General features: G+C 41.8%; 1 protein-coding gene across 5 annotated transcripts in view; it reads right to left on the reverse strand.

Annotated features, from left to right (window-relative positions):
• Positions 1-872: 872 nt before the first annotated feature.
• Positions 873-23,615, reverse strand: part of PLCE1 (phospholipase C epsilon 1) — a 335,601-nt gene continuing 312,858 nt past the window's right edge. For 2 of the 5 annotated variants that reach the window (XM_077779680.1, XM_077779659.1), the window contains exons 26-33: positions 23,101-23,362; positions 19,834-19,952; positions 15,649-15,777; positions 12,998-13,207; positions 8,614-8,772; positions 6,327-6,542; positions 5,783-5,995; positions 873-3,100 (exon numbers count right to left, since the gene is read on the reverse strand). In XM_077779680.1, the coding sequence (XP_077635806.1) occupies positions 5,807-5,995; positions 6,327-6,542; positions 8,614-8,772; positions 12,998-13,207; positions 15,649-15,777; positions 19,834-19,952; positions 23,101-23,362 (1,284 nt within the window). In that variant the 3' untranslated portion in view covers positions 873-3,100; positions 5,783-5,806. The remainder of the gene's footprint in view (positions 3,101-5,782; positions 5,996-6,326; positions 6,543-8,613; positions 8,773-12,997; positions 13,208-15,648; positions 15,778-19,833; positions 19,953-23,100; positions 23,363-23,615) is intronic. The other 3 variants (XM_077779674.1, XM_077779665.1, XM_077779670.1) reach the window with 3 other exon arrangements.

Here is a 23,615-nt window from a genome sequence, read left to right on the forward strand (position 1 = left end):
AGTTGGCATCACCTAACAGAGTAACACAACTTATGCTCCTTTTTTAGTGAAGCATCTTCAAATACTTTTCCTCAAAACTTTTTAATAAACCTAGCTTACATACTTAGATTCTTTTTTAAAATGTTTATTATTTTTGAGAGAGAGACAGAGCATGAGCAGGGGAGGGGCAGAGAGAGGGGGACACAGAATCTGAAGCAGGCTCCAGGCTCTGAGCTGTGAGCACAGAGCCTGACCCAGGGCTTGTACCCATGAACCCACAAACCCAGGATCATGACCTGAGCTGAAGTTGGCCTCTTCACCAACTGAGCCACTGAGTTGCCCCTATTTACATTGCTTTCCACATCAACTTATTGATAAAAAGTTTGCTACCCAGAGTTTTAGTAGTATGAAAACTATGAAGTATTAGTGGGTACAGTCTAGGTGGCCGTTTTCGATTCATTGTAAATAATAGGGTAATTTCTTTCATTTGGTATGCCAGCATAATTGGATGGTTCAGATAAGCTACAATAAAAATTTCATATTTTTGGCAAACACCAGGTTGTTCCAGTTAGTTGTAATAGAGTAAACGCTTTACATTTGAGCAGTGTGTCCTTCCTAAAGTCCCGAAGATTCAAATAGAGGAAGTGCTTTCACCTCAAAAGGTAATGAACAGCCAAGTTGGGTTCAGCATAGGCAATATATTCACTTGTAAACCCTGGTCTCACTTCAGTCTCAGGAAGTTTCTAATTCAGTCTGCAGCCAAATCAACTATGTTAAAGATGGTGGGGTGAGGTGGGGCTGGAGCTTAGAATCAAGGCCAAGTGATAAAACTCTATAGAGAGATCAGTATTGCTTCTCATCTCTGCACAGGTTTTCATTTTGACTCTAGCCATTTAGGCCAGTAATTCAGTTTTCAATACACGGTATGCCAAACCAGAGGAAAAGATGCCAAATTTATAGAAGCATGATAAAGTGTTTCTGGAATTTTATTTTAGTGGGCATTTGTTGTGCATTTGTTATAGATTATTTGAAGAGAAACCTGTAGCACTGTGCAAACTTAATCAAACTGGAATAGCCTGAATTCTGTTGACAAGCAAGCGGTCACTGCTCTACCATTAAGACTTCGAGTAAGACCTTCCAATAACATGAAAGCTGTATGGTGTTATTTTTTTTTAAGTTTGTTTTTATTTGAGAGAAAGGGGCGCCTGGGTGGCTCAGTCACTTAAGCCTCTGACTTCGGCTCAGGTCATGATCTTACAGTTTGTGGGTTCAAGCCCTGCTTTGGGCTCTGTGCTTACAGCTAGCTCAGAATTTGGAGCCTGTTTCAGATTCTGTATCTTCCTCTCTTTCTCTGACCCTCCCTTGCTCATGCTGTCTCTCTCTCAGAAATAAATTAAAAACAAAACAAAACAAAAAGTCATTTAAAAAAAGAGAGAGCATGTGTGGGAGCAAGTGGGGGAAGGGCAGGGAGAGGGAGAGAATCCTCCACATTGTCAGCACCGAACCCGATGTGGGGCTTGAACTCCCAAACCATGAGATCATGACCTGAGCCAAAGTCAGACACTTAACTAAGCCACCCAGGCGCTGTGTGGTATACTTTTGACACTTCTGATTTTAGAGTATGTAAAGAACAAGGAACTATGTTACTCATTTTATAATTCGTATAAAAAGAACTTCTCAAAAGGTTAGGACTTTGTCTGTTTTATCATTTGAAGAAAACATTTTAATAGCAGAAAGATAAAATTTGGATTTTACTTTAGAGGGACACACATTCATTCCATTTTAAAAGTCATAATTCGCTTCATACCAAGAATAAGAATCGTTTATACTTACGTTATCATTTTATACAGCCAGATTTTAAAGATAATTTACCTTAAATGGCAATTACGACTTGGATCAACAGCTCTTCAATTAATCAGAAATGAAAATGAAGGTTTTTTGGTTTTTTTTTTTTTTTTTACATGAAACTCTGGTCTATGTCAGTTATTCAGAGCGTACTTTTTTTTTTAGATTTGTCTTCAAATAGTGAGCTAGAACCACTAGTGCTTCTAAACCCATAAGCAATATCAAGAAAGCTATGTATAATAAATATATAAGTACAGTGTCAGTAAAAACCTTGCCAAATAAATAAATTTGAACACCAACTCAGTCTACTTTTACTTTAAGAAATGGTTAAATTTCTTGTTACGATGTCACAACTCAGAAGATATTAATTTATATACATCATTCTAAATTCAGTTTGTGAAAACCAAAAGTGGAATAACCTGTGAATACATAAGCAATAAACTTAAAAAAAAAAAACCAATGTCATCCTTTATGTAAAAAGAAATGTTAAAGCAGAGTCCACTGTGGTGCACAATATAGAAACTAAATCAGATTACTTTTTGATGACTTATAGGACATATTTACACTTGCAATGCCCTTAAGTTTCCAATTGTCAGCCATGAAATGCATGACCACCCTAGCTTGTTTTCAGACCTCTGTGGCTCTTATTGCCAGTTTTCTATGTCAGGTCAGCAAACTATGGCCCTGGGCCAGATCCAGCCTGCTACCAGTATTTGTATGGCTCTTGAACTAAGAATAGCTTTTATATTTTTAAATGACTGGAAGAAACCCCAAAGAGGATTATTTGTGATCTGAAAACTATATGAAATTGCAATTTCAGTGTCTGTAAATAGTTTCATTGGAATATAGCCACGCTCATTCATGTATAGATCATCTATGGCTGCTTTTGCACTGGAACAGCCTATCTGAGTAATTGCAACAGAGGCCATATGGCCCATAAAGCCTAAAATATTTACCATCTGGCCCTTTATGGACAAAGTTTGCTGACCCTTGGTCTAAGTCAGTTTTTGCAAGCTTAGCAATGTTTTTTTCCCAACTGCTGACATTTGCAAAGTGGCAGTCTCCTGGGCTTCGCTGCTGCGTTCATCAGGAAATTGGTTGGTTGGTTAGGTAGCCCTGTGCCATGTTGCTTGTCTTCAGTGTGGACCTCACACCATGTGTCAAGAAGGCTTCAGTTCAGAAATCCTCAGTTTCCAGTTTAAGTCTAATGAAAATAAGGAAATTATATTTGTTTCCACCATGTTCACTCTTTAACTTCTTACCAAAAGGTCTTCACCTGTAAAGTTGTATACATAGCTTTGTTAGTTTATTTATTTATTTATAATGTTTTATCTATTTCTGAGAGAGAGAGAGAGGCAGCGTGAGCAGGGGAGGGTCGGGGAGAGAGGGAGACACAGGATCCAAAATAGGCTCCAGGCTCTGAGCTAGCTGTCAGCACAGAGCCCGACGCGGGGCTCGAACCCACAAATCATTAGATCATGACCTGAACTGAAGTCGGACGCTTAACCGACTGAGCCACCCAGGCACCCCGCTTTGTTAGTCTATTTAAAATGAAGGAACAGAAACATTTGCAGTATAGCCAGGGTTTAGTTTTGCTCAATCTCGCAGCTCTGGTGGCTGGTTTTGAAGGAGAGGCTTGCTATAAACTCACAGTATCATAACATGATGCTCCTGGGTGGTGGAACGTGAGCTTATTTCTGTTCTGAACACCACACACTTTAGAAAGATTTTTTAAATCACAAAATAAATTTCAACTTTTTAAAAGGTTTAGGTCCTTCAACTCTGCATTATTTCAGATACGAGTAAGGTACATAATTTTTCAGGAATTCTTAAATTATTAAAGGGTAACTTTTAAAACTTTAGGGGTAAAAATTTTAGAATAATGTTCTCAAAAGGCAGTAAAATCACTATACTTACCTTCTCGCGAGCACCAAAAGTCTCTTTTCTCATAAGCGCCCATTTTGGGGACACAATTTGTAAAGGAGTTTATAACATGAGATACATGTTCCCATAGATGCACCCATGGCTGTTTTTCAAGAGAAGCTTCCCCAAGTTTAAGGAAAGCTGAGGTCAGCTGAATGATTCTGAATGTCTGCTTGCTACAGAAAAGTACAGTCCAAAGGCATACCTCTGAATAACCCCCCACCCCTACTCCTAACAATGCTTGTTATAGCAAGCTTATTCTTTTTTTTTTTTTTTTTTGAAAGCTTAGTCTTAAGTCACATTTCCAGTGGAGCTATATTCTGATGTACTTCATGTAATCTCGTGACACAGTGAGGGCTCCATTGTGCAGAGCATAATTCCATTGTCAACTGTGGAGGTTATAATATAGGGGTATGTATAACATCACATCTGTGATTCATTTGATGCTAAGTTCTTGACATGGAAAACAACATTTTAGATTTTGATTACTGTCCTTAGTGGCATGCTCCAGATTCACCACCAAGGTGAGCCATTTTCTAAATAGCTGGAGAGGCTCAACATTGATGCTTAATGCTCAAAGCTCACTTGGCTTTTGAAGAAAGCTGATTCTGCCCCAGCTGATTATCTCAGTAACCTGGGACAGAAAAAAAAAGTGGGTCTGAAACTTTTTATGTATGTATGTATGTATGTACTGATCAATTAATTGTAATCTCTGTGCCTAACGTGGGGCTCAGACTCATGACCCCGTCAAGAGTCTCACACTCCACCAACTGAGCCAGCCAGGGGAACCATGAGATCATGACCTGAGCTGAAATCAAGAGTTAGCCACTTAATCAACTGAGTCAGTCAGGCACTCCACACCTGGAACTTTTAAAAATTGGGATTCCAGATGTATCTCAACAGAAAATGAGTATTGAGCATTCTCAGTCTGGCATAGGTCAGGGCTTTGCATGTATTCACTATTGTCTGATGTGATGTGGATTCGCTGCTGTAGTTCTGAGCGTTCCTTCTGATGAGCCTTTACATACAAAACCTAAACTCAAACCTCTCAGAATAGCTGGTTATGCAGATATTCTGAAGGAGGGAGTTTCCTGTGTTTGGCCCTGGCTGTTTTGGAAGAGCTTTGCACGTGTCGTGTGGGGCACTGGTTAAGAGCTTCTTCTTAAGTGTAGAAATATGGGCTCAGTGTACTGGACTACCTTCTGTGCTATTATAAATCAGATTAGGTCCTGTCAAAAGGTATCAGTAAAGCCTTTAATTGTGAGTATCTCCAATTTAAATAAATTCTTAATTGTGATAAAGACAGATGATCAACCTCTACAGTATAAGCAGCAATGCCTTCACTATGCTGTCGGTCTCATTAATTTTAGAACTACAGTGACGCAGGTAACAACTGGGCTTTAATAATCCCTTGGGTTCATTAGGAACTAAATGAAAAAGAAGTCTATGTTTGGTTTCCTCAAGTTCTTTTTTTTTCAAATTTGGGTTCTATATACAGTAATTTGTTTACGTCTACTCTGTAAATGCCAAGCAGTGGGCGGGCAACCAAAGGCTTAATTTACTGCAGTTTCAAGACAGAGGCTATTAGGTTATTTTGCTTTCTTTTTAACCATCACATCCTGGATGCCAGGTTTTTATTGTTTTAATTGAGACAGACCAAGGTGAGGTTGTTGATGCTAAATCAAACTTAAAAATGGACACGGAACTAGAAATCCAAAGGAATGAAAGCTGAATGGCCCACAGAGGTCCTTTGAGAATGTCCGGGACAGTGAGCAATAATTAAGGCAGTTCTGTGTCTGATGAAATAAGGCTGATGTAGTAGGTTGCACAAGTTGGTTATCTCGGGGCCTTCGTTTGGTGATCTACAAACCCAGCAGGTCTAAAATTATAAATGTTAAAGGTATATAAACCTTCAGAGCTCTTTTCCTGTTTTTGGGTACAATTCCTATCTGCCTTCAGGGGACATCTTCCTACTGGGCCTTTCACAGTAATTAAGTTGGTCCCTGTTTCAGAATGGCGTGATGACTCAGTGTACCTGGGGAAAATGTTCCAACCTTGGTTATTGTCGGTAGTCTATGGCATCACTGGATGATAAGCTGCCCATAGGTTTCTCCTCCTTATTTTGGATGCTTTCTGAGGCCAAAATCTGAGAAGGTGATGGGAGTCCTCGGGGTTGTTTAGTTGACTTGGTGAACTTCTTAAATTCACTTGCAAAAGAAATGCCTTTCCTTTTGTCTTCTCGGGATGCCTGTGGAAAAAAAAGAACCTTCCATCGGTATGAAGTTAAAGCTGGGATCCTCAATCACATGACATGCTATCATAGAACCCTTTCCTCTTCCTCTCTAGTAAGTAGCGCTTTGGGAAGAAGTGCTGAGGGACACCCCTCTCAGGACTGCTTACTCACAGAGGGGTGGCAGGGACTGCCTTTCTTTTCACATAGTGAAAGTGGAGCCAAATGACTTTCTCCCAACTCTATCCCGTGGCTCAGAAACTTTCTTCTAGATTTCATGAGCTCCCAAATTTGGTTACCATGTATAGCAAATACTTTGTGAAGAAAGCAAAAGAATCTTGAACATTACCTGCACCTGTTCCTTTAGCTTAAGGATGAATTTTCCTGCCCCTTTCCACTTGCTTTGGGCTTGAAACACACACTCCTGATCCAAAAGGACCCGCTGGGAGGACTTTGGGGTGGAAGACTTCTTGGTCGTGTCTTTCACCACCTCTTCCAAAAGCACATAGTCACTCGGGTTGGGATTGCTCAGAATGCTGTAGGAATACTTGGCTTTGCATAAGGTCTGAAAGATAAATTACAGTCAACTAAATACAGACATAGTGTCTCCAACACTTGCATTCATTCTGGATGAGACTTTAAGGCTTTTAGAGAAGGAGGGGATCTTTCAGATGGCCTTGTATCTTCCTCATTTTACATCTGTGTACTTGTAGCTCGTAACATTCTTTCCCATAATACCTGATAGAGGTTCATAACAGACTATGATTTAGGTATTATTACCACATTTTTAGATAAGGAAACTTAAATGTATGGAGGTTAAGCAGATTCCAGAGGATGCTCAGCTAGTAAGTACTAGAATAAGGACTTTCACTGGATTTTCTACATGCACCAAAGCTCATAGATGTGAAGGTCACACAGACCATGAGGGACAGAAACCTGACCTTTAGGAGCCTCCCTGTCCCACCAGGCTGCCTCTTCAGTCTTGGATGTTGAAGGCATTTTAGTAATTTACCTGGCCTCACTTCTCATTTAGTACGAGATCATCTTTCACTTATACATTTATTTATTCATCAAATGTTTAGTGAGGGCTTTCTGTGTCCCAGATACAGTACTATCCTTTTGGGGAGATAAAAATGAACAAAAAACCCCCATGTCTGGACTCTCTTGGAGTTCAAACTCTATTAAGGAGGCAAATACTAACCACATTATCATGCAACAATAGCAAATAACACATAGTGTTTACCATGTGCTGGACATTGTGCACATTACAGATACTTATGGACTTAATCTTCACAGTTCTGGGTGGAAAGTACTATTATACTGTTTCCATGTTATCTATGTAGTAACTTAGCACATAGTATATAGTGTGCTGGAGCCAACTGGAATGGACCAGTGAAATCAGACATGGTGGGAGTATCCACACAACAGAAACTGGCAAACACAAAAAGTCAATTGGAGCTTTTTTTTTTCTTTTCCCCCTTAAGAGAGGCAGTTTACCAGCACATCACTATAGCTGAGGCACTAAGAAGTAGAGCTCGGGTCAATTGCACCACTAGGTATTTATCCAAAGGATACCAGAGTGCTGTTTTGAAGGGGCACATGCACCCCAATGTTTATAGCAGCGCTATTGACAAAAGCGAAGTATGAGAAGAGCCCAAATGTCCGTCAATGGATGAATGGACAAAGAAGATGTGGTATGTACATGCAATGGAATATCACTCGGTGATCAAAAAGAATGAAATCTTGCCATTTGCAACAAAGTGGATGGAACTGGAGTGTATTATGCTAAGTGAAATTATAGAAAGACAAACATATGACTTCACTCCTATGTGGAATTTAAGATACAAAACAGATGAACATAAGAGAAGGGAAGCAAAAATAATATAAAAACAGGGAAGGGGACAAAACATAAGAGACTCAAACAGGATTGCTGGAGGAGTTGTGGGTGGGGGGATGGGCTAATTGGGGAAGGAACATTAAGGAGGACACTTACATAACACTGGGTGTTATTATGTAAGTGATGAATCACTCAATTCTACTGAAATCATTATTGCACTATATGTTAACTAATTTGGTATAAATTTTAAAAATTAATAAATTTTAAAAAATACAAATTAAAAAGAAGACCTGGAGTTTGAACCTGGAGTAATTTGATCTAAAGTCTTCTGTACTGTTAACTGTTATGCTGTACCACTTCTCAAATGGGTATTTAATAAACACAAACCATTACAGGCTTGAAGGAAGGAAGTGCAGTTCTCTGAAACCATGTATACACCAAGGAGTACGCCTTGGAGGAGGGAGAGGGCCAGAGAAGGCCTCCAGCATGTCCTCTATAGGATCTTTGAGAGACAGTCAACAGGGATTGGCTTAGGCATGTCTGGGACAATAAAATTACTACTCTGTGGAGTCCCCTCCTCAATCGGTTACCAACACTTCACAGAGAGCCAGATTCATGGTAGATATTGGGCAAGTATGTATTGAAGGAATGAACTAGTATTTCCCAACTATAAGAGGCACACTCTCCCTCTTCAGATCCTCATTGTTCTAGAACCTCACTCATAAAATGAGCTGACATCAGATCTGTCCCAGTGATTTACACTGAGGAGCAGACAGGCAAACAAGGGAGAAGCTTTCACCTGCTGAATGACGTCCTGCGCGGTGCTGACACGGGGTGCTTTGATGACCGTTCGAGGTTGCTCTGGAGAAACGTCATGCACTTGGACAAAGAAACTCTCCTCCTCTGAGCCCAAGACCACCTCTTTGTCATCTTGAATAATGCTCTTCTCCTCTAGGTTCTGTGTTAGAAGAGTATGCGTAAATGGTAAGATGATGTAGAGTAATAGAAAAACCTAGCAAAAATGTGAGCTGTATCTTGGCAATGTGGAAACTATATCATATTAGCTTTATATTTCATACACTAGTTAATATTTCATAAACTATTCTAAAAGGATATACATGCCTTCTGAGAGGAAGAAGGTAATGTAGGTATTTCTGCTGAGATTGACAGACTGATAAAGGTCTGGCTCAGAACATACCAGTAGATCTGCTCCTACTGCCTGTGGGTTTTGAGTCCAAGTCAACTGTAGGTAAATTTGGAAAAGGACAATACACCATTTTGCCAAATATTAAAAGCCAAATAAGAACACAGTAAATTACATTTAGGAGAAAGCCCGTCCATGCCCTACACAGGCCTTGAGCATTTAAGAAATGCCGGAGATCTGAACAATGAAATATGCAAACTGTCATTCAGCCAGGCTGGTCGATCAGGAACTACAGCCAAAAGGCTGAACCAATGGCTGGAGGTGGGTTTCACAAAAACAAATGTTGACAGAATTATCAATAATTATGAGAATTGGTCATCAGCTTAATTGGCTTTTGGTGAATTGACTTTTAGCAAATTTTATACATGGAACTATCTGAAATATATATTTAGATATATCTATAAGCATAGGTATCATTAAAAACTTTTAAACAATATAGAAATAGATCAATAAAAAGCCAAACTTTCTCCATTATCAGCTTTTTCCCTTCTGTGTCTCATCTCATTCCCTACAAAAAAACCACTGTTGTTAGGTTATATATGCTTCTAAAAATCTGCTATGGATATCCACATGTATTTTTGTATATGTGAACACATATATACAATGAAACCCTGGAGTTACGTGAATTTAGATATAATTGTTAAGTGGCTCTAGTTTTATTTGTTTGTTTTTTAGCCCTATTCTCAAATGAAGGGTAGTTGGTTATCAAATGAAGGGGGAGGTCTGAAGTGGGAAAGGCAACCTCATCTTAGGAAGTGAGCATTTAGTAGGAAGGTCCTTCTATCTCCAGCATTCTTCTAGCCTCATCTCAGATCAAGCCACTGAAATGACCAAAATGGTGCTAACTAATCCAAGAAAAATCCAAAAATCGCTGTCACTACCCTGGAGGTTCCAACCAGCTGTAGAATTACCCCCTTTTGATATTGAGTCAGAATGGATAACTGCCACCAGGTGGCGCCAAACCGCAGCCAGGACCTGAAAGGACTGGTTTCTGGAGCTTCTGGCCAACTAGCCCCACAGGCTTACCTCAGTCATATCATTAATCATGCAATCATGGTCGCTACAATTTTCATGATTGACATTTTTGGACCCCATCTGTTATATTATGGGTACTGGGTTGGGGTGAGTTACTATTTTTCTTACATAAACTGAGATTGTACTCCATATAATGTTCTGCAACTTGTTTTTTCTCCCCACTTAAAAGATTGTGGTGTTCATTTCATGTCAATTACTAGAGATTTAGCTGTGTAATATGTCACTGTGTTGATCATGATATATTTAACCAGTTGGAGAGTGGGGTTGGGTGGTAATTCATCTGACATAATTTATAATCTGTATCTTGAAAACCAGGAAGCAAGCAAGCATGAAAAAAAAAACAACCCAAAATTCTAATGGACACATAAAATATCTCAACAACTATGCAAAAAGCATTACTTTTAAGAGACCTCCTCAGAGCCTCACTCAGAACTTACTTATTTTTAGGGAATTTTCTGCCCCATTAGAAGGCACAGATTATGACCAGAACAATGGTCCTCACTTAAAGCTCTTTACAGCTTACTATGCATTTTTATACATATTGTCTATATGTTTGGCATGAGTCTCATGTTAATCTTTTTCAATCAGGCAGGGTAGTTTCTATTACAGATTTACAAATTAGGGCACAGAGGTTTACAGAAGTTAAATGAGCTGTCCAAGGCATTTAACCATGTCCAAGGCATTTCTACCATTTGTGGTAGAGTCAGGTCTGTCTGATTTAAAATCCAGCAGGTGTCATAGGAAGGCATATTGACCACAGGAAGATGTGATCCTGACAGCCTGAGAACCTAGAAGACAAGAAAACTATAAAAGGCAGGCAGGCAGGCAGGCAGGAGAGGTCAGAGGTCATGGATAGCAGTTTGGGGACTTTGAATATATGGGCAAATTGCTTATTTATCTTACTAGTTCCACAGAATGAAATAAATGGAAATACTTACAGCCCAGATCTATCAACTATACCAGTGTCTGCTTGCACTCAGTAGTTGCTGAATTCATTTGTTCAGTCAGTAAATATGTACTGTGTGCCACTATGTACCAGGTCAAACAAGACACATTAAATGTGATGTGTTATCTTCGGAGATACATGTCAGTCATTTCAAAAATCTCTCCCCCACAAAGGCATAGACAGAGGGCTTGCTATATTCACCCCATCAGAAAATGCTTGTTAGACTTCCCTTCTAACTATCCCCCTTTTCCTTCAAAATGCTTCTCTTCCACTAGCCCTTATTAAATATTTATTCCTGAGGTCTTATGGCCTGTTTTCAGATACATTTTAAGTTGCATATGGGCATTCCTGACCTCCCAGCCCTTCTAACTGTAAGACACTGTACCACTGAAGAGCCTGCCCACGTACCCTCCTTCTCACTGCTTCCTGCTGTCCCCACGGTGCTGGGTGCCATGGTCCAGGACGGCTGACTCATCGCGAGCCCTGGTGGCACAGGATGGGGCAAGGACACTGACCTTTCAAGCCATAGATCCAAGTTCTTTCTACTTCTTACTTTGTCATGATTTAACCTCTGTGAACCTCAATTTCCTTATGTGCAAAATGGTTTCCGTTACATCATGAGATCATTCAAAAAAGTAGTGAGGACTTTAAACACTGCAAATCATTATGCAAATACATGGTTTGAAAATTCACTTACGGACATTATCACTTAGAGGATACTTTTTTACATGTAGCTAAAGAATGAGGCAAGATAATGAGAAACAAGAATGAATATTTTAGAGAGAAATCAAGGAAGGCTTCAAAAATCCAGCTAAGACCTCTGATATTTTCTCATAAAGCTATTATTACTAGAACTGCTTGTTACCTGTCTTTGCAATGTGTATGTCTGATAGGGAGAGGAAGCTGGGGAGACAATTACATTTTTTTGCTTAAATGGAGTGTCCTTTTATGTCTAAGGCAAGGTTAGGAAGAAAGGCCACGGCTATGGCTCCCAGAGCAGATGCTGGAGTTCTGTAGAGGATGCAGGCCATGTTCACAGGTAGGTCCTGAGTGAAAAAGCGGCACATGATGCTGAAAATTGGCTCTTTGACCCAACATCATGGATCACTGATGGGCATTTTGCCAACCAACCTCTATTCCGTGTCCAAAAGGAGCAGACTGTGTGCCCAGAACATGGCTTGGCATGTATTAGGTGCACAATAAATATTTGTTTAATCTAATTGTTGAACTGACTCCACTCCTTCATTATTGACATATCAGGAGGCCTGACTGTCTATGGTGTAGCAATGACTTATGCCATTTTAAAAAATGGTGGTAAATCTTAACAGTTTATTCCAAGAAAACTCAAAAAATAAAAACAAAAACACACACAAAAAAAACAGTACTCCATCCACAAACTCAAAAAGGAACTAACCAATGTAGAGTCAACACACAGTTGCTGTATTATTTTCCTTCACGCAAATGATCACGGGAATGTTAGTGGCCATAATGCAAATTCTTACCAACTCTGACCAAGGCTGAGAAAATATTCTTGCTTTGTGTGGAGTTACAGAATATTTTCAAAGAACTACTGTTATTCTACCTAAAAGCGCAGAACTTTTTATTAGCTCAAATTTTAACAGGCATGAACAAGAAAGCAACCAATTCCCAAAGTAAAATACCAAGGGGACTGGCTGACACAGTCTTGTGACTCTTAGGACAGTGCCTTTTCGCCTATAAATCAAATCCTGGATCCACAGTCGATGACAACTATGAGGAATCCTTTGAATTCTTGCTCCCTTTCTTTTACAAGGTTATGATTTTTAGACTGAATTTCTGTAACTTCTATAGAGATAGCATTCTGAATACATGCAGAATAATAAAATCATTTTTCCACATTTACTTAAGGAGATTAACCTAAATCAAGTTGCAGTGATCAGAAATTCTAAATTGAGGGAGGAGGTCAGGGGGGAGGTGGTTAATCACACCCCGAGTTGTTACGGTGTGAGACACACTTACGTCCTGCTGGGTTTTTAAGACAATCCTGCCAACATATCCTTCCTCTGGAAACCAGCTGCTTAAAATCTGCATAATCTCTTCCTCTGGACCTATGACTCTCTGGAATGGTTGCTTCCTGCATTCATTCTTTTCTTTAGATAGAAAATATTTTTCTTCCATCAAAAAATAGTCTGTGACGATAGGTTTGGTATCTTGTTCAGTGGTCAGAATCTAAAGAAAAAGCAAAGGCAAAACTTTAATTCAAAATAAGCCTATTTTGTACACAGAACAAACTAATGGCTAGCAGAGGGGAGGTGGGAGGGTGGGTGAAATAGGTAGTAGGGATTAAAGGGTACACTAATCGTGATGAGCACTGAGTCCTGTATAGAAACCTGAAACTGATATAACACCACACAAAACCAACCTATTTTCTCAGTGTTTACATAGGTTTGATGTGTAATTTATAAGTGAAACTTACTCTGCAGTGTTGCATAATTCTTTTTGGAAGACCTAAGAACTCTCTTATGTCCAAGAAGGATTGTTTATGTTCATTCTGGGCAACGACACAATTTATTCATAATCCCCAGACGGCATAACTATTTTTCCCACAGCTGGAATGAGAGCTTCTACTGAATTGCAAACTTGAGGTTTCTCAATCCATGAATTCAGCTCTCTATAATCTTGTAACACAGGGCCAATGGCAAAGAACCTCACACAGCTTTTACCAGCACCGTCTCTTTTTCTCATGTTAGAAATACTTGTCTTCTAATCTCATCTGATCTCAGTTCCTGGGAATTCTCCTTTCAATTAAGTCTTGACACTGTGCCTTCAAGCTTGTTTTTCTTTCTTGGTTCCTTACCCCGGGCAGTCAGAGTGGCTGGGACAAGGCTCTGGAGCCAGACAGACCTGGGTCTGAGGTCTGCCTTTAATGCTTATTGGCTGTGAGGTGTTGGGCAAGATATTTAACCCCTTAGAGACTCCGTTTTCCCATCCATAAAATGGGAACAGTAAGAACAACCACCTCTTCTTTCTCGTTTTATGATTGAGGCACGGGCTAGAAAGCATAACACCAGCACATACAAGAACTCAATAACACCAGTTACCATCACACTCCTACAGGTTACTGACAATACGCTCAGCTACAAGCGGGGACGAGAAGGCTGCCACCATCTGGTCTGGATTAGGCAAACACCCTTCTCCTCGCCCCCACCAGTGATGCAATTACTAGAGTCACCACTTGGCACTACCTCATCTGGCTTGGAGGAAAAGCGGAATGAACTGAGGATGGTGAGGACAGAAGATTCTCAGGAAGATGCCACTCCCCTCACTCCAGTCCTTGGTCTGAAATCGGCACTGCGAGGATATTAGGTCACTGTGCCAAGCAGAGGTGGGGCTTCCAGTGTGAAGAGACAAGACATTACACATGGGTGCCTGTCCTTTTGAGGAGCTGCCCCTCTGGATGCTGCTTGGTTCCTGGCTTTCTCACTCTCACACATCCTCCCAGGGGGCAGTGTCCCTGCCTACAGAAAGCCACAGGGACCTCTGGGGGCGATCCGGAGCAGAAGCGGCACTGCATGAGAGGACTTAGGCTAGTGCTGCTGCCACAGGCTTGGGGTAACAGGCTCTCATCCTCCTGGGTCAGGTCCTGCGGGCCTCTTTGCACCTCCAGAGGGTTAAGATCAAGTACCAGGGGAAGGGGAACAAGAGGGTTGCTCAACACGCAGATCAAGGCCTAATGCTGGAGGGGCTGAAGATGTCTTCTTGGTCATGTGGTCCATCCTGAAGCTCTAAAAATTTGATCCCACTCCTAGGATAACAAACTTCATTCAGCTTGCGTGCAAATTCTGACTGATTAGTAAGCTCCACATTAAGAAGGAGATGGGGCCCGGGTCTAGCCTTAGAAGAAAAGAATACACATGGTTGGAGAGCCACTCATTTTGGTCTTTATCCATCTTGAGCCCAGTGTTTTCTTATGTATTTGGAGACTTGTTAAAAATTCTTTTCTAGGGGCGCCTGGGTGGCTCAGTCAGTTAAGCATCTGACTTCAGCTCAGGTCATGATCTCACGGTTCGTGGGTTCGAGCCCCGCATTGGGCTCTGTGCTGACAGCTAGCTCAGAGCCTGGAGCCTATTTAGGATTCTGTGTTTCCCTTTCTCTCTGACCCTCCCCTGCTCACGCTGTGTCTCTCTCTCTCAGAAATAAATTTAAAAAAACAATTAAAAAATTTCTTTTCTAGGGTCGCCAGGGTCGCTCAGTCGGTTAAGCGTCCGACTTCGGCTCAGGTCATGATCTCATGGTTCATGAGTTTGAGCCCTGCATTGGACTCTGCTGGCAGCGTGGAGCCTGAAGCCTGCTTCAGATTCTGTGTCTCCCTCTCTCTCTGCCCCTCCTCTGCTCATGCTCTGTCTCTCTCTCTCTTTCTCAAAAACAAACAATAAAAAAAATTCTTTACTACAAGTTAGCTTGTCTAACGGTACCAAGATCTCCCAGATCATTCTTATGGTGGGTCTCAGTGTTGCATTACACAAATAATCAAAAGGCAGATCATTAACATGGATTTTTGTGTTTTATATGTGTGTGTGTATGTTTACACATGCATTTACACACACACACACACACCCCCATACATATTAGATGATGGATTCTCCCAACCATGGCCTCGGTGGACTTACTTGTTGGAGAAGCTGCTTTGCCTTGGTGCCTCCACTTATGGAGAAAACAGTAAAGGGCTCTGGACCTGGGACTCCATGCACCGTGACTCTGTGAGCCTGTGAACATTTTCTTTCTTCAGAATTAAACATCTGTCAAGGAAGATCACATGGTTTCTCATTCATTCTCATTCTCATGTTATTTCTAGGCTATATTCAGTACAGAAGTACTAGTTCAGAAGTCTGTGGGGGGACATGTAAATGCAAAAGAAAACCATTCTTTTATAACCTGATGCTTCTGTTTGTGGCTAAAGAGGCAATGGCGCATCTTCCTTAATCTATTGTCTAGTGAGGATATTAGCAGCATACCGCCAAAATATTAATTTATTTTAAATAACAGTGACTCTTTCCATCATAATTAGGAGACTGATATTATCTGAAATGTATGTTAGTCCTTACTTATTAATTGACCTTCAACAGTGTCTATTGAGTTCCCTTTCTCTTCAGGGCCCTGGGTTAGAATTTTGGTTCATAAGATGATGAATAGATTATCATGGGCTTAGAGAGCTCACCACCCAGGCACACAAATAACTATAATATGAAAATTATTTCTATTTTAGGAAGAGCTGGGGAGATGTGTAACTCACAACTTTTGAGCATTTTGTATATTAATATATAGCCATTCACTCAAAATGCAAAATTCGTTTATGAAGAGTTGATAGTGAATAGGACACTATGCATGGCCCTGGGACATTAACCCATAAAGAGGACTTTATCCCTGCCCTCAAGGGCACCCTGTGGAATGAATCAGAAAAGACAGTAGACAACTGTCAGCTGCATGCTAAGTTCCTCGAGAACCCAGAGGAGGGGGCAGATCCCAGGTTTGGAGGAAATCAGAGCACCTCCTGAAAATGGTATCATGTGAACTAAATCTTGAAGGTCCAGTGTGGTTTAGAAAATGGAGAGTGGGACAAGAACATCCCAAATCTTGCAGCCTGTGTGCGAAGGCTCAGAGGTAGCCTGAAGCAGGGGATTTTGGGAACCTCCACAAGCTCTGTGACCAGGGTGTGGAGGGGGCAGCTGGAGAAGCCAGCAGGTACACGATCATGCAGGCCTCTTCCTAATTGGCTGGAAGAGCTACCCTGACAGCAGAACAGTGACCCGAAGCCCTAAGTGTTTTGTTTAGCTTGTACTTTATTTTTATTTGGGGAAGGAGTTGGCTGTTTTGTTATGCTTGCACACTGTGTTTCTATTATTTAATGCATTTTATTGAGATATGATTTGTATGCCATAAAATGCACACATTTCAATTATATGGTTTAGCCTGCACTATATAGTTTTGGAAGTTGAAATCATTGCCAACAGTTATGTAAATCCAGATGTCCTGACTCTCTTGGAAACCAGAAGATCAGGCCACAATGTATGTCAACCAGCAGGTGGGGTTGAGAGCAGGGTAATGGCTGCCCTTTTAAATGACCCATAAGCTCACCACTTTCCCAGAGTCTCTGCCCATCCATGTATACATTTTATTCTGAAAGCAACAGAGAACCAAGGAAGGATTTTTAACACAGGAGTGATGTGATCAGATTTAGGTTTTAGACAGATGTGTCTAAGTGGACAGACAGAGAGTTTCGGGCTCAGAGGGAGAGGCCAGTTTAGAAACTCTCCCTCTCTCTCTCTGCCACAAGTCAGAAGAGAATGGATGAGGGTCAAAGCAGTATTGATGGACAGAGATGTATTGAATTTGAAAACCACTAAGGAAATAGACTTATCAAGTCTTAAATGGGGCAGTGAGAGGGAGGGAGAAGTCCAGGATGATCTTCTGTTACTGGCTTGAGCAATGGAGGGTGATGACTTCAGAGGTTAAAGAACGCACATGTGCTACTGCTGCCTGGGACCCAGGGATGGCCTGGTGTGATACAATAAAAAATAAATATTTAGACTTTGTTCAGAGTTGCTGGCACGCCTCTCCCTTGGAATCTCTGTAGTGATGAGTGTTCCCTGCACATTATGAGATGGCTGATGGCTGGAGGCCCCTACACAGCTTCAGGATGGGAGTTGCTCACTGGAAGGACCAAGGTGTTATCAGATGGTGGGAACTTTGAGCGTCATCTTGGGCTTCCAGGGAGGAGGACATCACTGGGAGTTGAGTCAATCACCAATGGGCTATGATGTACTGAATTATGCCTTTGCAATAAAGCTCCATTAAAACCCCTAAAAGATGGGGTTCTGAGAGCTTCTGTGTTGGTGAACACATTGAGATGCTGGAGGCCTGGCACCCCCTTTGCCCTATACTTTGCCCTATGTATTTCTTCCATTTGACTCCTCCTGCATTGTGTCCTTTATAATAAACTGGCTATAGCAAAGCACATTTCTGAGTTCTTTGAGTCATTCTAGAAAATTCCTGAACCTGAGGAGGGATTTGTGGAAACCTCTTGAATTTACAGCTGGTCAGTCAAAAGTACCAGTGACAACCTGAGACTTGCCACGGACACGTGAAATGGGGACAATCCTGTGGGACTGAGCCCTTAACTCTGCGATCTGATGCTAACTCCAGGTAGACCATGTCAGAATTAAGTTGAAAGGCAGGACACCCAGCTGCTGTTGGGGTTGAAGTAGTGTCAGAAAATAGACAATGCATTTGGTTTTAGAAGTGTTGTGAGGAAAAATGGTTCATCCATGGCATGTGTAGAATCTTCAGTGCTAATAGGTATGGAGGCAAACAAAGCCAGCATCAGGCACTAAGCTCTGCTTCACCTTTGTAAAAGCTGATTTTTGCCCTTCGATACCCAGGCAGCCCTGTCCCTGCTTCCCAATCCTCTGCACAAGTAGAAGCAATACCCTCCTCTACCTTGGCTGAGAGCTGTTCTCAACTTTGGCCACACACTGAAGGGAAAAGGAGGAGAACCTGAAAAAATGAGGTCAGGATGGAAAGGGAGAAGATACTGATGAGATGAGGGCAAGAGCAGCAGAGAAGAAAGCTGGGTGATTTATGGGTGGCCATGGCAGTGGTCAAGTCAGTGCCATTTGTGAGCATATGGGGCACCTTTCCATAGGTTGTTAGCACTATGTTGAAGTATAGGATTGATACAACAGTGAACAGATTATATTAAACATGTAAAGAGGTAATCAATGGACACCCTTAAATTATTGTTTTTATTTTTTAAAGTTTATTTATTTATTTTGAGGGAGGAGAGGCAGAGAGAGAGAGGGAGAGGGAGAATCCCAAGCAGGCTCCATGCTGTCAGTGCAGAGCCTGGTGCAAGACTCAAACTCATGAACTATGACATCACGACCTGAACTGAAACCAAGAGCTGGATGCTTAACCTACTGAGACACCCTGATGCTCCTCAATGGACATCCTTTTAAATTAACTTCTAAAGGGCAAGATAATGGAATCAACCAGTTAATTAAAGCAGTGGTACTTGTTTAAATAAACAATCCTGCATTACTGGGGTGGATGCTGGTCCAGTGGTTCTCAAACTTCAATGGCAAGGACCTTAGCTGGGGAACTTGTTAAAAGACAGATTCTATAATAGCAACCCTTTCTGTGGTGTTCCTTGCCCATTTCCAAGAGGGCCAAGTATGCACCTCTCCAACCTTTGCTTAATTAGTCTTTTCCCCATGTTGTTATTTTGCGTTCATCAGCCTGGCAGGACTATAACGTACTCATTAAAAGTATGGGCTTTGGGGGTACCTGGATGGCCCGATCAGTTTAGCATCTGACTTTGGCTAAGGTCATGATCTCACAGCTTGTGAGTTTGAGCCCCACATCAGGCTGGCTGCTGTCAGTGTGGAATCTACTACAGATCGTATGTCCCTCCCTCTCTGCCTCTCCCTGGCTTGTGCTCTCTCTGTCTCAAAAATAATAAAATAAACATGAAAAAAAGAGTATGGGCTTTGGCACTAGAGTAACGTGTTTATAGCTGTGTGACCTCAGGTATATTTAGCTCTGACCTTCCTCATCTATATGGAAGGGAGATGGTACCACTAGCTATTTCACAATGTTACTAAGGGAATCAACTGAACTAATATAGATATAAGGTCCTTAGAAAGGGTCAAGTGCCAGCCATTATTGTTATTATTATTTCCATTGCTACCTAATTAATAACTCTAACTGACCAGGTTCCTGTGCCACGAGAAACCCTATCTATCCCCAGTGTAGCAGCAATCCCTGCAAATATGCTGAGTGAAATAGAACTTAATTACCAAAGAGGCTGGCGTGGTAGTGCTGGAGGAATTTTCTTCCATCCTTCTACTGTTTATGAATAAACTAGAGATTTCCAAGACTTCGTTGTGGAGATTTCGCAGCTGAAGATGTCGGTATCCTGGAATAATGCAGAATTGGGAAAAGATTGTTAGCCATGCACCTCAGAGCTTTGCAAAGAAGGTAACCCAGGGAGGTCAATAAATGGTAGGTGGAAACCAGGCTGTCCAATGGGCAGGGAGTGGCAGTAGGCATGCAACCAGCAGATGCCTTTTCATTGAGACTACTGCTCCTGAGGACAGTTTTGGGTCGCCTTGTGGTAGTTAACTTGTCCAGGTGCTGTTTCTAACTTAGACTCAAGCAGAGTATCTTAAACTCAAACAAAATATAGTAGGAAAATCTGATAATTTTAATATCAAGTCATCTACAGTCACTGTTTTACAAATATTCCCTCCTAGAACAGTATTAGTGATAATGCAGTATTCTAACGACAGGGGGTCGGGAAAGTAAGTTAAGGTGTGACTGTACCAATATAAGATGGGATAAAATGGAGCCAGTGAAAGTGGTAATGAAGATGCACAACTATCAGCAGAAAAAGTTGCTCACTACAGGGGTGCCTTGGTGGCTCAGTCGGTTAAGCATCCGACTTCAGCCCAGGCCATGATCTCATGGTTCGTGGGTTCAAGCCTTGTATCAGACTCTGTGCTAACAGCTTGGAGTCTGGAGCCTGCTTCAGATTCTGTGTCTCCCTCTCTCTCTGCCTCTCCTCACACCCCTCTCAAAAATAAATAAACATTAAAACTATTTTTAAAAAGTTGCTCACTATATACATTAGGAATGAAAACCAGTGAGATGCAAGAAACTAAGATTAGTAGAAAGCCTATTTATTAAAAATATATATTATGTAATATGTATATGTATGTATATTACATATAATATGTAAATACATGGGCAGAGAAATAAAGCCTGCAAAAGAAATACACCAAAAGTGATTATTTTGGAAAGACGGAAAGTGGATAATTAAAAAGAACTGTTTTGCTTCTCTGTGCTTTCTCATATTTCTGTAATCACTGTTATGAGCAGAATTGTGTCCTTCCCAAATTCTCATGTTGAAGCTCTAACTCTCAGTACTTTGGAATGTGCCTGTATCTGGAAATAGGGCTTTTTATTTTATTATTTATTTTTATTTTTTAAATTCTTATTTAACTTATTTTTAAAATTTACATCCAGGTTAGTTACCATATAGTGCAACAATGATTTCAGGAGTAGATTACCTAATGACCCTTACCCATTTAGCCCATCCCCCCTCCCACAACCCCTCTGGAAATTGGGCTTTTAAAAAAATTTTTTTGTTTATTTATTTTGAGAGAGAGAAAGAGCATGAGTAGGGGAGGGGCAGAGAGAGAGAGACTGAGAGAGAGAATCTCAAGCAGATTCCTTGGCTGTACAGAGTTCAATTTGGGACTCGATCCCACGACCCTGGACTCATGACCTGAGCTGAAATCAAGAGCTGGATGCTCAACTGACTGAGTCACCCAGGTGTCCCTGGACATGGGGCTTTTAAAGAGGGTTAGGGCTTTCAATGAAGTTATACTGGGTCAGTAGGGTGAGCCCTAAACTGATATGATCAGTGTCCTTATAAGAAGAGGAGATTAACACAAAGACAGAGAGAGATGCCAGGTGCCTGCACACAGTATCAGGGACAACCACGTAAGGACATGGCGAGAAGATGGCTGTCTGCCAGCCAGGCAGAGGGGCCTTGGGAGAAACCAATCCTGCCGTCATCTCCATCTCCACAACTGTGAGAAGATACGCGTATGCCGTTTAAGCCCCTAGTCTGTGGTGTTTTATTTCAGCAACCTGAGCTGACTAGGGCAGTGGCCATGTGCTACTCACACAGTGGAGAAGAAAAACAGGAAAAGAACAAAATGCAGGAGACTGTAATGTGTTTGTGGAAGTCAGAGTTGGGCACTTCGAGTGTGGTGGTAGAAGAAGTATGTACAAGCACCTTGGTACTCAAAGTAGGCCAGCAGGGTCAGCATCCCTGAGAGCTTGTTACAAATGCAGACTCTCAACCCCCTCCCCCCACCCCCCAAGAAGTACTGTGTCAGAATGTGCATCTTGCTACCACAGTCCCAGGAGACTCTGATGCGCATCAACGTGTGAAGAGCAAGGTGCAGCCGTGCTCACTGGGCAACAAGCAGAAGTTCCATGAGTGCCTCAGCAAAGCCGAACCACATCAGGCCAACAGCTCTGGCCTTTACTCAGGATTCTCCATCTGCCCCTGCTTTTCCCCCAACACCCACCTCCAGCTTCCCACCCTGCACATGGGTGGGGCCGACTCCAACCTCCGCCTGTGTACACCATGAGTGCACCCCAGCCCTCCTTCTCTTGGGCTCCTCTCTTTCTTTTTCTTAAATTAAAAAAAAAATTTTAAGTTTCTTTATCTTGAGAGAGAGAGGGAGAGAGGGAGGGAATTTCAAGCAGGCTCTGCATTGTCAGTGTGGAAAACAGCGCAGGGCTTGACATGAACCATGAGCTGAAATCAAGAGTCAGAGGCTTAACCGACTGAGCCACCCAGGAGCCTCGCTTTTAAATTTTTTTAAAGGAGGCTCTATACCACTGTGGGGCCTGAACTCAGGATCCTGAGGTCAAGAGTCACATGCTGTACCGACTGAGCCAGCCAGGCAGCACCTCCCAACTCCAGGCCCCTCTCCTAATATCAGTCCCTGCTTTAAACATGCCAGGCAGGGGTGCAGGGGCTGCTACTGGGAAGAGGTGTGCAGGAATAGGAGCATAACCACTCATCCCCACACCAGCGGAGGGAGAGGATGCACTCTTACAGAATGTCGTCAACACCTCTGATTTTAGGACAATGCAAAAATCTCTTTTGAGATGTGATTAAACAGTGTTCAAATTTGTATTATTTGTATTATTTCTTCATGCCTCTTACTGTTATTTTTTTATTCTTGAGAGAGAGAGAGAACAGAGCACAAGTGGGGGAGGGGCAGAGAGAGAGAGAGACAGAATCTGAAGCAGGCTCCAGGTTCTGAGCTGTCAGCACAGAGCCTGATGTGGGGCTCGAACTCAAGTACTGTGAGATCATGACCTGAGCCAGAATCAGATGCTTAACTGACTGAGCCACCCAGGTGCCCCCTTCATGCCTCTTATTTTAACTCTGTACTATGGAAATTCCAAACATACATGAACTCCAGGGCGTCCATCACTTTGCTATCATAACTATTAGCATTTTGACAATTCTGTGCTACCTCGTTTTAAAGCCTTGAGTGGGATGATTCTCTGAGCAGTTACAGCCGAGCTGTTGTTTTCCACAACGGCAAAACGAAGAAATATGAGATCTTCAAAGTGAACACGGAAGAGAAACTGTTCATTCCACATGGGGTTCAGAGTGTTCCGGTGGATGGGCTTTGTGCGGAAATGGCAGCTGTCCAGGGGCATGCCCAGCACATCGACCTCGATACACGGGCTTCCTGTGCTGCTACCTGGGCACACGTTTTGGCCGGAGACAATCTGAGGTGAGGAAAAAAGGATCAAAGTCACTGAAGATGCAAAAGAAACAAAGCAACCTCTGTCCCTTACTGCTTCCCTCCACCGAGAAAGACAAAGAGCATTCTGGAATGGAAGGGGTACATGGTTACTAAAGTTGCTAAAAAGAAAAAAAAGTAAGTGATTGTAATCAGGTGATCACATGACTGGAGTCATGTGAAAGCCTATTTTGTCAACAGCATTCACCTGACGGTAACCTTTCAACTGTAAAAATGTT

The sequence above is a fragment of the Crocuta crocuta genome, unplaced genomic scaffold, assembly GCF_008692635.1.
Source record: "Crocuta crocuta isolate KB4526 unplaced genomic scaffold, BGI_CrCroc_1.0 scaffold170, whole genome shotgun sequence".
Classification (NCBI taxonomy): Eukaryota; Metazoa; Chordata; class Mammalia; order Carnivora; family Hyaenidae; genus Crocuta; species Crocuta crocuta.